The sequence below is a fragment of the Chionomys nivalis genome, chromosome 22 (assembly GCF_950005125.1).
Source record: "Chionomys nivalis chromosome 22, mChiNiv1.1, whole genome shotgun sequence".
NCBI lineage: Eukaryota > Metazoa > Chordata > Mammalia > Rodentia > Cricetidae > Chionomys > Chionomys nivalis.
In genome coordinates this window covers 44,621,255-44,633,885 of record NC_080107.1, presented here as the reverse complement: position 1 = coordinate 44,633,885, position 12,631 = coordinate 44,621,255, and the positions used below count along the sequence as shown (strand labels likewise).

The 12,631-nt window shown below is 50.7% G+C and overlaps 1 protein-coding gene across 1 annotated transcript; it reads left to right on the top strand.

The window, feature by feature from the left end:
• The first annotated feature begins 112 nt into the window (after positions 1-112).
• On the top strand, positions 113-10,987 carry LOC130864435 (uncharacterized). Its single transcript, XM_057754821.1, has 2 exons — positions 113-4,599; positions 8,725-10,987. Exons 1-2 carry the CDS (start codon positions 2,823-2,825, stop codon positions 8,730-8,732), a joined length of 1,785 nt encoding a protein of 594 aa, XP_057610804.1. The 5' UTR covers positions 113-2,822; the 3' UTR covers positions 8,733-10,987.
• Positions 10,988-12,631: the final 1,644 nt, after the last annotated feature.

Here is a 12,631-nt window from a genome sequence, read left to right as displayed (position 1 = left end):
TCCAACTCTTTCTAGACCCCCCCTCCCCAGCGTGTCCCCCTCTCTGTTGTAATATGAGCGGCAGGGCTGCGTCCCCGGCACCCAGCTGCCCGCTTATGTCCCAAAATAATTACACGGAAACTGTATTTTTTTAAACACTGTCTGGCCCATTAGCTCCAGCCTCTTATTGACTAGCTCTTACATATTAATCTAACCCATTTTGAATATTTTGCATAGTACCACGAGCTGGCTTACCAAAAAAGATCTTAACCTTTATCTGTCTGGAGTCGGAGAATCATGGCGACTCCTGACTCAGCTTCTTTCTCCCAGCATTCTGTTCTGTCTACTCCGCCTACCTAATTTTCTGTCCTATTAAAGGGGCCAAGGCAGTTTATTACTTAACCAATAAAACAACAGATAAAAAGATAACCCACCTCCATCACCTCTCAAATTCAAGTCATTATTTATTTATTTTATGAGCCCCTGAGACCAGTTAGTGTGGGACACATGCATGGGAACGGGGCCATCCATAGCCTACTATGGGCTACATCCCTGAAGAGAAAAGGTTCCCCCTCCTCCAGCAGCCAATCAGTCACCAGTTTGGGCTCAAGACAGGGTCCCATAGGCCCCGTACATCCTCGCTGGAAAGTTGACTGACTTGATCTCCTGCAGGCAGCCAAAGCTGCTGTAATATGTCATGCCCAGGAGACATTTTCACAGTCGTGTCCCCAATCTCTGGCTTCTGTCATCTTGCTGCTCTCTTCTGAGACGTGCCCCAAGCCCTGAGGGAGATAGTGTGATATAGATGTCCCATGTAGATGTCACTCCACAGTCACAATCTAACTGCTGTTCACTGGGTGGACAGTGGTGAGTCTCTGACGAGACGAGCGCTGCCCTGTGCTGTGTAGGTGAGAGCTCTGAGCTCTGTGTAAGGATGGGATTTAGAGGGCAGCTGCGTAAGACAGTAGTCGCTTCCCTAAGACCTCTTCAGCCACAGATTCTTGTCAGATTTACAGTTGCAGGCGTGATTCCCTCCAATGGAGTAGGCTCTACGTCTGAGCAGGAAACTGCTGGTCACCTCTAATACTAATGCCACTATTGCACTAACGATCATATATCATGCCAAGGTGGTCTTTTTTTTTTTTTTATTCATTTTTTGTATGTGGTTATTTTATCTGCTTGTATGTCTGTGCACTGTGTGGACCAGAAGAGGGTATTGCATCAAGATTGTAGTTACAGATGCCTGTGAGCCACCTTGTGCGTGCTGGTATTTGAACTCTGGGACTCTGGAAGAACAGTTGGTGCTCTCAGCCTCTGAGCCATCTCTCCAGCCCACCGAGACGGTCTTTTACTGTGGCTTGAGGGTTCACAGCTATGGAAGACGGTTGGTTGGCTTTTCTCCCCCAGTAGCCTGTACAGCACCCACCAGCACTATGAAAGGGGGTTTCCAGGTTGATTCTAGATTTCCTCATGTCCAGTGACCAAAGTGTGTAACTGTCATGTTCTGCTGGGCAGCTAAGAGCTACATCATCAGCTTATACTGTTGGGGGATCTTGGGGACCATCCTGACCAGCTATTCCACACTGGATACCAGCATTTTACCATAATAACCTATGGCTTCTGGGGCAAAGCTTCACCCCATGTAGTGTATTCTATTCCAGCTCTCTTCTTAAATATGGATATGTGTGTGTGTGTGTTTATATATAACTTTTAATTGTTGTTTTCTGAAATAGGATTTCTCTGTTACTCACTTTGTATACTTGCTGTTCCTTTGGAGACAAGGCCACGCGTGCGCAGAAAATACAGTCTCCAAGCGGACTACAAAGCGGACTACAAACCCCAGTGGTACAATGGAAAACTACGCACGCGCAAGGACACTTTTTCCCAAAATGCCCAGAGCCCTTTAAAAATGGGCGTTCCAACCCGCCCGCTCTCTCTCGCCCGCCTCTCACTCTCTCCCCTCCCTTTTTCCTTTCGTCTCTTCACTCCCGTTCCTTGTATGTTACCCTCCCCCATTAAAGTTTACCCACGTGGGACCCCGTGTGTCTCGTCTCTCCTTCCCCAACCCCGTGCGTCTCGTGTCTCCCCCTCCCGAACAACACCCCCCGCATAAAAAATAATAACATTGGTGCCGAAACCCGGGAACCTTCGCGCCCCGGGGCCCTCACCTGAGGCCTCGGCTCTGGGTTTTGGCGCCTCCTGGAGCTCGGGGCCTCCCCTGGGACAAGGTCAGAACCGGACGACCTGCGACCACTCCACGTGTTCCAGCCATCTCGACACGGCCCTCCCTCTCCAACCGTCAGCGGCTAATTTGTGAGTTTACCTGGGCTGGCTAACCATCCCCTCTCACCTGGAGGAGGCCGGCCGAGCTCCCGGCTTCCTCTGGCGTGTCCTGGGTGTGGTTGCTAACCCCCCCTCTTCCCCCGACCTTCCGCCCTAGGCTAGACCTGTTTTTATCCGCGCCCAAAAGCCCGGGGCTTTTGGTTCTCTGTCCTCTGTTTCATTCCTTTTCTTTCTTCTTCTTCATCGTGACCGCCGCTACGGTGCGGCCCGCCGCTACGGTGCGGCCCGACCTTGGCTGAATTCGACTCAGCCAAGGTCCTACCACCCCCCCTGTGAAATCGGACGCCTTTTCACAGGGCCTGGGTGTTCTTCGGCTGCAACGGGCAGCCTTCGGGCGTAACTGTCCCCTCCTAGCCTAGACCCCCGTCTCCCGTCGAAAACTAGGACTGGGTCAGCTAGCCCATAGCACGGTCCCCTGGGTACTCTGACGCCTGTGTCCAGAGCAACTGTGTTCGGGGCATCTTCGGGTGCCTTCTGCGGATATTTTCACGGTTCTAGCCATGGGCGCTAAGTCTTCAAAACCAATTCCCCCTTCCTCTCCTCTGGGACAGCTGTTGGAAGCCCTACAGCCCCACGCCTTAATTCCTTCTGTTAAATTATCTCCACTCATCCGCCTTTGCTCTAAGAGGTGGCCGTCCTATGGCCTACAGGGAAACTTTAAATGGCCATCTTGCGGGTCTTTTGACCCCGATATTCTACGGGAACTAGCTAACTTTTGCCACCGTTCTGCTAAATGGAAAGAAATGATGTATATTATGACATTCTTTTACATGGCTTTAAAAACAAATCCTTCTACTGTCTCTCAGTGCTCACCTGCTCACATGTTCTTAGCAATGCCGCCCCACCCGGAACCTCCTGCTCCTGCTATGGACCCCGCGGACGAACCTCCACCTCCCCGGCCTCGCGGGGCTACTCCTTCCCGTTCTGCCAGATCTAACGATGGTTCTTCCATTCCCCTTTCCTCCAAAGTTTCTTTTAGGCACAGAAAATCCTCCTCCAGGTCACCTAACCGTTCTCCGTCTAGTTCCCCAACAGGCTCCCGTTCTGGATCTACAGGGATTTCGCCCAGTTCCTCCGAGGAGGCTTCCACCCGCCCCCGCCCATCACGGGAGCGGCTGGAGGACTCTCCCCACCCCCACCGCAGGTCGCAGGGGGGGGTGGAGGCTTCCACCCGCCCCCGCCGATCCCGGGAGCGATCCCGGGAGCGGCTGGAAAATTCTCCCCACCCCCACCACAGGTCGCATGGGGGGGTGGAGGCTTCCACCCGCCCCCACCGCAGGACATACAGACAGTCGGGAACGTCTTCGGATTCTTCCCCATCCCCCTCCCGCCCCGTCCCTAGGCCGCGATCTTCCAAAGCCCCTCTGGGCGGCTCCACTCCCGCCCACCGCCTTGCACCTTCTTTCACCCCTCCGCTCACACGCTCGCGTGCTGCGGAGTCTGACGCTGGTCAAGTCAGACCAGCCACCGTTCTGCCCTTGCGGGAGGTGGCTGGGGCAGAGGGTGTAATGAGAGTCCACGTTCCGTTCGCCTTATCGGAACTCTCACATATTTCTAAGTTACTCGGGTCATACACGGCTAATCCCACCAATTTCACAAAGGAGTTTCAATATTTAACCCAATCTTATAACCTAACTTACCATGACATTTTTATGATCCTGTCTAATAACTTGCTTCCCGAGGAGCGCAGGCGGGTTTGGGAGCAAGCGAGACTCCATGCTGATGAAGTCCACCAAACCTTAGCCTCCCACCCTCCGGGGGCAGAGGCGGTGCCAGACCAGGAACCCCACTGGGATTATAATTCCCCTGGGGGCATTCTGGCCAGAGACCGGTTCCTAACTTGCCTCATGATAGGGCTCCGCAAGGCTGCCCTTAAACCAGTAAACTATTCTAAACTCGCGGAAATTTTTCAGGACACTAAGGAAAATCCTTCCGCATTTCTTGACCGCCTTACCAAAGCCATGTTACAGTTTACAAACATGGATCCAGAATCCACTGAGGGCAGACAGCTTCTAATGACCCATTTCTTTAACCAGTGCTACCCGGATATCAAAGCCAAGCTCAGACGTTTTGAAAAGGGTCCCCTAACCCCACAAGCACAGGCTCTGGAGGTGGCCTTCAAAGTGTACCACGCCAGGAACGACAAGGCTCGCAACCACTGCCACGTGATAACCGCACCTGCCCGGCCAGCAGAGGTGACAGACTCGACCCGTCCTGTTCGTGCTGCCCCCCCACCTCCCGGGGTGCGTGAGCCACCGGGCCCATGCTTCAAGTGTGGTAAGGCGGGTCACTGGGCAAAAGGTTGCCCTAACCCTCATCGTAACCCGCGGGGTCCCTGCCCAAAATGTCACAGGGAGGGTCACTGGTCCATAGATTGTCCCCGTGCATTTGATGATGCGGGGGCAACAGGCCCAGGGGATTCTCAGGTCGATCTATTGGGCCTGGCCCTGGAGGACTGAAGGTTCCCGGGCTCCGACGACCCGACCGCCACGCCCATCTGCAACCAGGAGCCACGGGTACTTCTCACAGTGTCGGGACGCCTCATTTCGTTTCTTTTGGACACCGGAGCAACCTACTCGGTTCTAAGAGAATTTTGGGGACCAACCTCTCCCTCAAACTCCCCTATTGTTGGGGTAGGGGGACAGCCTTATTTTCCTCACCAGACTCCACCTCTCAATTGTATATTTAAAAATATCTTTCTCACCCACTCATTCCTAGTTTTACCAACCTGCCCGGTCCCACTCTTGGGAAGGGATCTCCTAACCAAGTTGGGGGCCTTCATTTCTTTCGCACCCCCCACCCGCTTTGTTCCAGATTCGTCGGTGACGCAGCTGCTGCTTCTCCTGGCCCCACGATCTCCTGATACTAACACGCCCTTTCCTCTTCCAGCTTCCCAGGTGGACCCCCTCGTGTGGGACACCCAGAATCCTGCCGTCGCTAAACACCACTCCCCCATCGTTATTCAGTTAAAAAATCCCACCAAGTATATTACTCAAGCTCAATACCCCCTTTCTTCCCAGAGCCTCAGAGGACTAAAACCCATAATTTCTGACCTTCTAAGGAAAAAGCTGCTCCGCCCCACCTCTTCTCCCTTTAATACTCCTATACTGGCTGTTAAGAAATCTAACGGAACTTATCGTTTGGTTCAGGACCTCCGACGTATTAATTCTGCTGTTGTCCCGCTACACCCAGTTGTCCCTAACCCCCTCACCCTTCTGTCTAACATTCCTTCAGGAACCTCCCACTTCTCAGTCTTAGACCTAAAAGATGCCTTTTTCTCTATCCCTCTCAGCCCTCAATCTCAAAATATCTTCGCCTTCACCTGGACAGATCCTGATACTAACTTCTCCACACAACTAACTTGGACCGTCCTCCCTCAGGGATTCCGGGACAGCCCACACCTCTTTGGCCAGGCCCTGGCCTCTGATCTGCTCTCACTGTCCCTCCTTAAATCAAAACTGCTACTCTATGTCGATGACATTCTGCTGTGTAGCCCATCTCTGGAGACTAGTAGGACTGATACCGCCGCCTTATTAAATTTCTTATCCAAAAAGGGCTACAGAGTTTCCCCCTCTAAGGCTCAATTGTCCACCACTCAGGTAACGTATTTGGGATTAACCATAACCCCAACCCAAAAGGCCATCACTCTGGACAGAAAAAAACTAATTCAATCTCTTACAGTTCCTTCCACCAAAGAAGAGGTTTTATCATTCCTAGGAGTGGCTGGTTTCCTGCGTTCCTGGATTCCCTCCTTCTCCCTCCTTGCCCGCCCTCTATACGAAGCAGCTCTGGGCTCTCTGCATGAGCCCCTTCTCCACCCCATCACCAAGCCCTTCCGGAGACTCCAGCAGGCCCTTATCCAGGCCCCAGCACTCCATCTTCCAGATTTAACCCGCCCCTTTTCTCTCTACGTAGCAGAAAAGGAAGGTTACGCTCTGGGAGTCCTAGGTCATCAACTGGGACCCTCCTTCGCACCTGTAGCCTACCTGTCAAAGAAAATGGACCTCACCACTCAGGGCTGGGCATCCTGCATACGTGCCTTGGCGGCCGCTGAACTTCTTATTCGTGAGTCAAAAAAACTAACCTTCGGAGCACCCACTACAGTCTTCTCTCATCATAACCTGTCCAACCTCTTAACTTATAAAGGTCTACAGACCCTACCCCCTTCTCGAGTTCTTTCCCTTCAGGTGGCACTGGTGGAAGATGCCAGTCTCACATTTCAATGCTGCCCACCCCTTAATATTTCAAATCTTCTACCTCAACCTAATGTAAATGATTCCCCATCTCACTCCTGCGTCGAGGTCCTGGAAGACCTACTGCCTCACCCCTCACATATTCAGGAGGGCAGTCTGTCCCAGGCTACTCATACCTGGTACACGGATGGCAGCTCCTTTCTATGTGATGGGACTCGCAGAGCAGGTTATGCCATAGTATCAGACACGGAGATAGTTGAGGCAAAGGCACTCCCTGCTCATACTACTAACCAGCAGGCTGAGCTGATAGCTCTCACCCGTGCCTTTCAGTTGGCCGAGGGGCAATCTTTAAATGTTTACACAGATTCTAAATATGCGTTTCATATCCTGCTGTCTCATGCGGCCATCTGGAAGGAGCGCGGGCTTCTCACAACGAAGGGAGGCTCTATTACCAACTCAGAGTATATCATGGACTTACTAAAAGCTTCCCATCTCCCTAAAGCTATAGGAATTATTCACTGCCGGTCTCATCAGTCTGACAGCTCTATTGTCTCCAAGGGAAACAATCGAGCTGACAGAGCCGCTAAGACAGCAGCACTCCAGAGCCCAGGTCTGCCTCAGCTACCTCAGGGAGTACTAACAGCACAGCCCATGGCCTCGCAGACACCTCCTGACACCCAACAGATCCTGTCCTACCTGCACCAGCTATTTCATCCCAATGAAAAAGCTTTACTTAATTTTGTAAAAATATATATTAAACCAACACCTGAGGACATCAGGTTCCTAAAGGCTACCACTGCCTCCTGTGAGATCTGCCAAAAGTCAGATCCCAGGACCAAATATCGTAGCTTTCCTTTCCCTACTCACCAAGCCAGGGGCTCCCTTCCGGGAACTGACTGGCAGCTGGATTTTACTCATATGCCCACAGTTAAAAAAATTAAATATCTCCTGGTGTTGGTGGATACAATGTCTGGGTGGGTTGAAGCTTTCCCCACCTCTAACAAGAGAGCCCAGACAGTTTCTGATATCCTCCTCCGAGAAATTGTTCCGCGGTTCGGGCTCCCAACTTCTCTTCAGTCAGATAACGGCCCAGAGTTTACTTCCCAGATTTCTCAGAATCTGTCTAGGGCACTTGGAATCCCCTGGAATTTTCATATACCATACCACCCCCAGTCTTCAGGTAAGGTAGAACGGACTAACCGCTCTTTAAAGGATGCCCTCGTTAAGATGTCACAAGAACTTCACCTCGACTGGGTAAGGCTTTTGCCTCTAGCCCTTCTCAGGCTTCGGGCTCTCCCAAAGGGCCCTCTTTTCATTTCATCCTTTGAACTCATGTATGGGCGGCCAGTTTTAACCCCTGGCCTCCCATCGGGAACCTCTCCCCTTCCTGATCACCTGCTCACTCCCCTCCTTTTCCACCTACGTTCACTGCTGTGGGACTTCACGGATCACTCACTACCTCAACCATGTGCTAACACATGTCCACCGCCGGTTAAAATAGGAGATAAGGTTTTATTCTCACCTCCAGGTCAACGTCCCTTACCCCTTTCCCCTAAATGGCAGGGTCCTCTCAGGGTAATTCTTCTAACTCCCACAGCTGCCAAGCTCGAGGGAATTCCTCACTGGATTCACCTGTCACATCTGAAACCGTTCATCCCTACAGCTCAGAACAATCCTCCTTACACGGTAACTCAGACGGGACCATGTTCCCTCAAGTTCCAAAGGACAACAGGTCCAACCCCCTCTACTCCAGCCTAAGGAAAACAATGGTCTCATTTTTCATTTTTTCCTCCTGTGCTAATACACCCTCCCTTTTCTAAATTCCTAAATAACCATCCAGTTGTCTCTACAGGAATCATCATCAAACACAGAGCCAAGAGGTTCAGGTGATAAGCAAATGCTTAACCAAGTTCCTGACATAACAGGTTTGTCACTGACTGCAGCAGTGACCCCTAAAATGTTAAGGAATATATGATTAAAATCTATTTCTTTTAAGACATTTTCCTTAAGCTCCAAGACACCAGCCGGACCCACCTGGACAAAGCAGACACAAGCAGAACGAAATAAGTATCATTCAATTAACGGAATAAGTATCATTTACCTTTTTTATTCTTATTCTTAACCCCTGGCCTCCTAAAGCCCACCCCCTCCACCCCAAATCTCCCCTCTAACTTTTTTTCTTTCTACTAATGCAACTTTTGTTTTCCAGCATCCTAACGGTGACCCAGCTACTCAAGAGCCAGACAGATACAATCTCCAGACAGATGCGATTTCTTCAATCAGCCACTTGATGCCAGCGGACAAAACATCGATATGACATCATCAGGACAATAGGACGCTCCCCGGACCCCTCGACGCCCAAAGTCAGCAGGAAGCAGTCATGAGAGACCGGGCTACGCCCCTATTCCCTACCCGTTAAGACCCTCAACCCCCCCCTCAATTTTTTTTTAATAAAACCAAAAGGGTGGAATGCTGTTCCTTTGGAGACAAGGCCACGCGTGCGCAGAAAATACAGTCTCCAAGCGGACTACAAAGTGGACTACAAACCCCAGTGGTACAATGGAAAACTACGCACGCGCAAGGACACTTTTTCCCAAAATGCCCAGAGCCCTTTAAAAATGGGCGTTCCAACCCGCCCGCTCTCTCTCGCCCGCCTCTCACTCTCTCCCCTCCCTTTTTCCTTTCGTCTCTTCACTCCCGTTCCTTGTATGTTACCCTCCCCCATTAAAGTTTACCCACGTGGGACCCCGCGTGTCTCGTCTCTCCTTCCCCAACCCCGTGCGTCTCGTGTCTCCCCCTCCCGAACAACACCCCCCGCATAAAAAATAATAACAATACTAGCTAGCCTTGAACTCACAGGGATCCTCCTGCCTCTGCCTCCCAGGTGCTGGGATTAAAGGCATGCACCACCACACCTGGCTTAATTATATTTTTTAGTAAATTTATCAAATGGGTTTTTCTGTGGGTTTTCAAATATCGTTAACGTTAATGACCCCGCTCTCCACCTCAGGATTTCTTTTAAAAAGCCATTTTCTCGTTAGGCTCATATTTCTGTGCTATAAATGCTTTGGACCCACAGAGAGATACTTTTTGGCTTGCTTTGACTGGCGTTACCTTATGTTTGGAAAAATATCTTGTGTTTGGAGGAAGCCTGTCATCCCAACATCGATAGGCAGCTGTGGCAGGATCAGGGGTTCAGGGTTATCTTCTGTTATACCGTGAGCTTGAACCAGCAAACAGCAAAACAAGTCCTTATGAGGGGAAGGCGCATGTGTTTGGAGGCCAGAGGTCGCATTATCTCTTCCTCAGATGTTCCCTGCTTCGCTTTTGGAGACAGGAACTCTCAATGAACCTAGAAATCACCAGTTCAGCCAGACTGGATGGCCAGGAAGCCCCAGAGATCTTTCTGTCTCCACCTCTCTGGAGCTGGGCTCACTACAGGCTCACTACACCTTTCCCAGATTTTTAGAATGATCTGAGCTGAGGGCTAAGGTCATCATACAGAGCATCACTGTCACCCACTCTGTCCCCCAGGCTGGCCTAAACTCACAACAATCCTCCTGCCTCAGCCTCCTGAGTGCTGGCTTCACAGATGTGAGCTACTGTACCTGTTTCACTCCCATTAGCTTGCTTCCATGCCCCTAGGTCTGAAAGGAGCCCGTGCCCACATTTCCCCCTCATCCTCACCCTCAGAAGCGCTGGCATGTGTCTTGTCCGTGCTTTCCATGTGGCTATGGGTCACCTGACCACCATGACATGTTACCCTTCCCTGATGGCCTCCAAGGCAGCTTGCAGCCCCAAGCAATGGGTGCTTGGCAGGTTCCTGGCTGGGAGACCTCATTCACTCAACTTTCCCATGGGATAACAACTTTGCCTGGCTCGTGACGTTACTGTGGGCAGATGAAGTTAGGTGTCAGGTGCCGCAAGCAGACAGCGGATGTGAGTCGTAAACACGGCCTCCTGAGCACTGACTTCAGATCCAGGACTGTGACAGAAAGTCGCAGAATCAGGCCTTCCCTCCAGCTCTCGTTTCTGTGGCGGAAATGATCTGCTAGGTAGATATGACAAGCAGAACCTCAGCCAGGCAAGCTGATGGCATAAGTCAAGCTACCAATGACGTGTGGCAACACTGGCCCCTTCTGCAATTCCTGCAGTGACCCATAGCTATCATCAGATAAGCGAGAGGCCCCAGTGGAGGGGCAGCAGGCGAAGCACCTGAGCCGTGTCTAATGCACGGACTAAGCAGATGTCACAGCCAAGAGGAGCCCAGAGATGAGACGGCTTAGTACGGTATCTCCTGGGTGAGGCTCAAGGACAGAACAAAGATAGCAAGATGCAGCCAAAGAAGTGGACTAGGCAATGAATGGACTTTGGCCAGCGTGCTCGGCAGGTACGCAGTCACGGACGCACTTCCACATTACCAGAGCTGGGTACCTTTGTACCATCGATATCTGAAAATAGCAGGAGGTTAGTACTGGGTGAGGTGACATGCACCTACGGTCCTGGTGCTGAAAAAAAAAAAAGTCTGTTGAGCAGCAGGGAGATGGCTCAGAGGTTAAGAGCACTGGCTGCTCTTCCAGAGGTCTTTTTTTTTTTTTTTTTTTTTTTTTTGGTTTTTCGAGACAGGGTTTCTCTGTGGTTTTGGAGCCTGTCCTGGAACTAGCTCTTGTAGACCAGGCTGGTCTCGAACTCACAGAGATTCACCTGCCTCTGCCTCCCGAGTGCTGGGATTAAAGGCGTGCGCCATCACCGCCCGGCTCTTCCAGAGGTCTTGAGTTCAATTTCCAACAACCACATGGTGGCTCACGGCCATCTGTAATGAGATCTGGCGCCCTCCTCTGGCCTGCAGGCAGAATACTGTATTCATAATAAAAAAAAAAAAACTTAAAAAAAAAAAAAAAGGCTGTTCTTTCAGAGGACCTGGGTTCAGTTCTCAGCACCCATGTTGGGTTGCTTGCAACCATTTGTAACTCCAGTTCCAAAAGATAATGGACTCTTCTGGCCTCCATGGGCCACTACACACGTGTGCCATACACATCCAAACACAAATGTATACATGAATTAAAGAAATCTTAAGAGAGACATTGTCTCAAAACAACAAAACCCAAAAGAATCCTCAAGTGCTAACCTTTGGATTCTGACTCTGGTCTGAGGTTTCCCCTAGAAACCTACATTTCAGCAAATCTCCCCAGTGAGTCCGAGTCTAAAGATAAGGGTTTGGTAATTCACATCCATCTTCTTGGCACTCGGGGGTCATCCAGTCATCCTCAGGTGTGCAGCTGGCGACCAGCGTGGGCTGCCTGAGATCCTGTCCCATAAAGGATGAATGAATAAAGCCAGCCCTACAGGGCCCCTAGAGACTGCTTCCTGGTGTACAGTGGGAGGTAAAACCATAAACTGAGTAGCTTTAAGACAAGGAGAACTCTCAAGCTGTGGTATGGAGAGATGGCTCAGCAGTTAAGGACACTCACTGCTCCCAGAAAGGACCGGAGGACCAGAGTTCGGTTCACAGCCGTCATGTTGGGTGGCTCACAGCTGCAACTCCAGTTCCAGGGGATCAGATGCCTTCTTCTGGCCTCCACACATGTGGCATAAGCACACACACACCACACACATACATACATTTAAAAAAAATTTAGTGAGGGGTTGGAGAGATGGCTCAGGGCCTAAAAGTGCATGCTGCTCTTGCAGAAGTCTGGGGTTTGGTTCCCAGCACCCATACGATGGCTCACAAACATTTGTAACTCCAGTTTCAGAAGATCCAATGCCCTGTTCTAACCCCCTTGAACAACAGCCACATAAGGGGTGTACATATATACATTCAAACAAAACGATCATACACGTAAAATAAATCTTTCAAAAAATTATGAAGTCCAACATGATGGCACATGCTTTTAATCCTAGCACCCAGGAAACAGAAACAGGATGTTCTCTTGAGTTTGAAGTCAGGCTGGTCTACATAACGAGTTCCAGACCAAAGCTATATAGAAATCTTGTCCCTGGTTTGGTGGCACACACCTTTAATCCCAGCACTCGGGAAGCAGAGGTAGATGGATCTCTGTGAATTCAAGGTCAGTCTGATCTACAACAAAGGGAGTTCCAGGACAGTTAGGGCT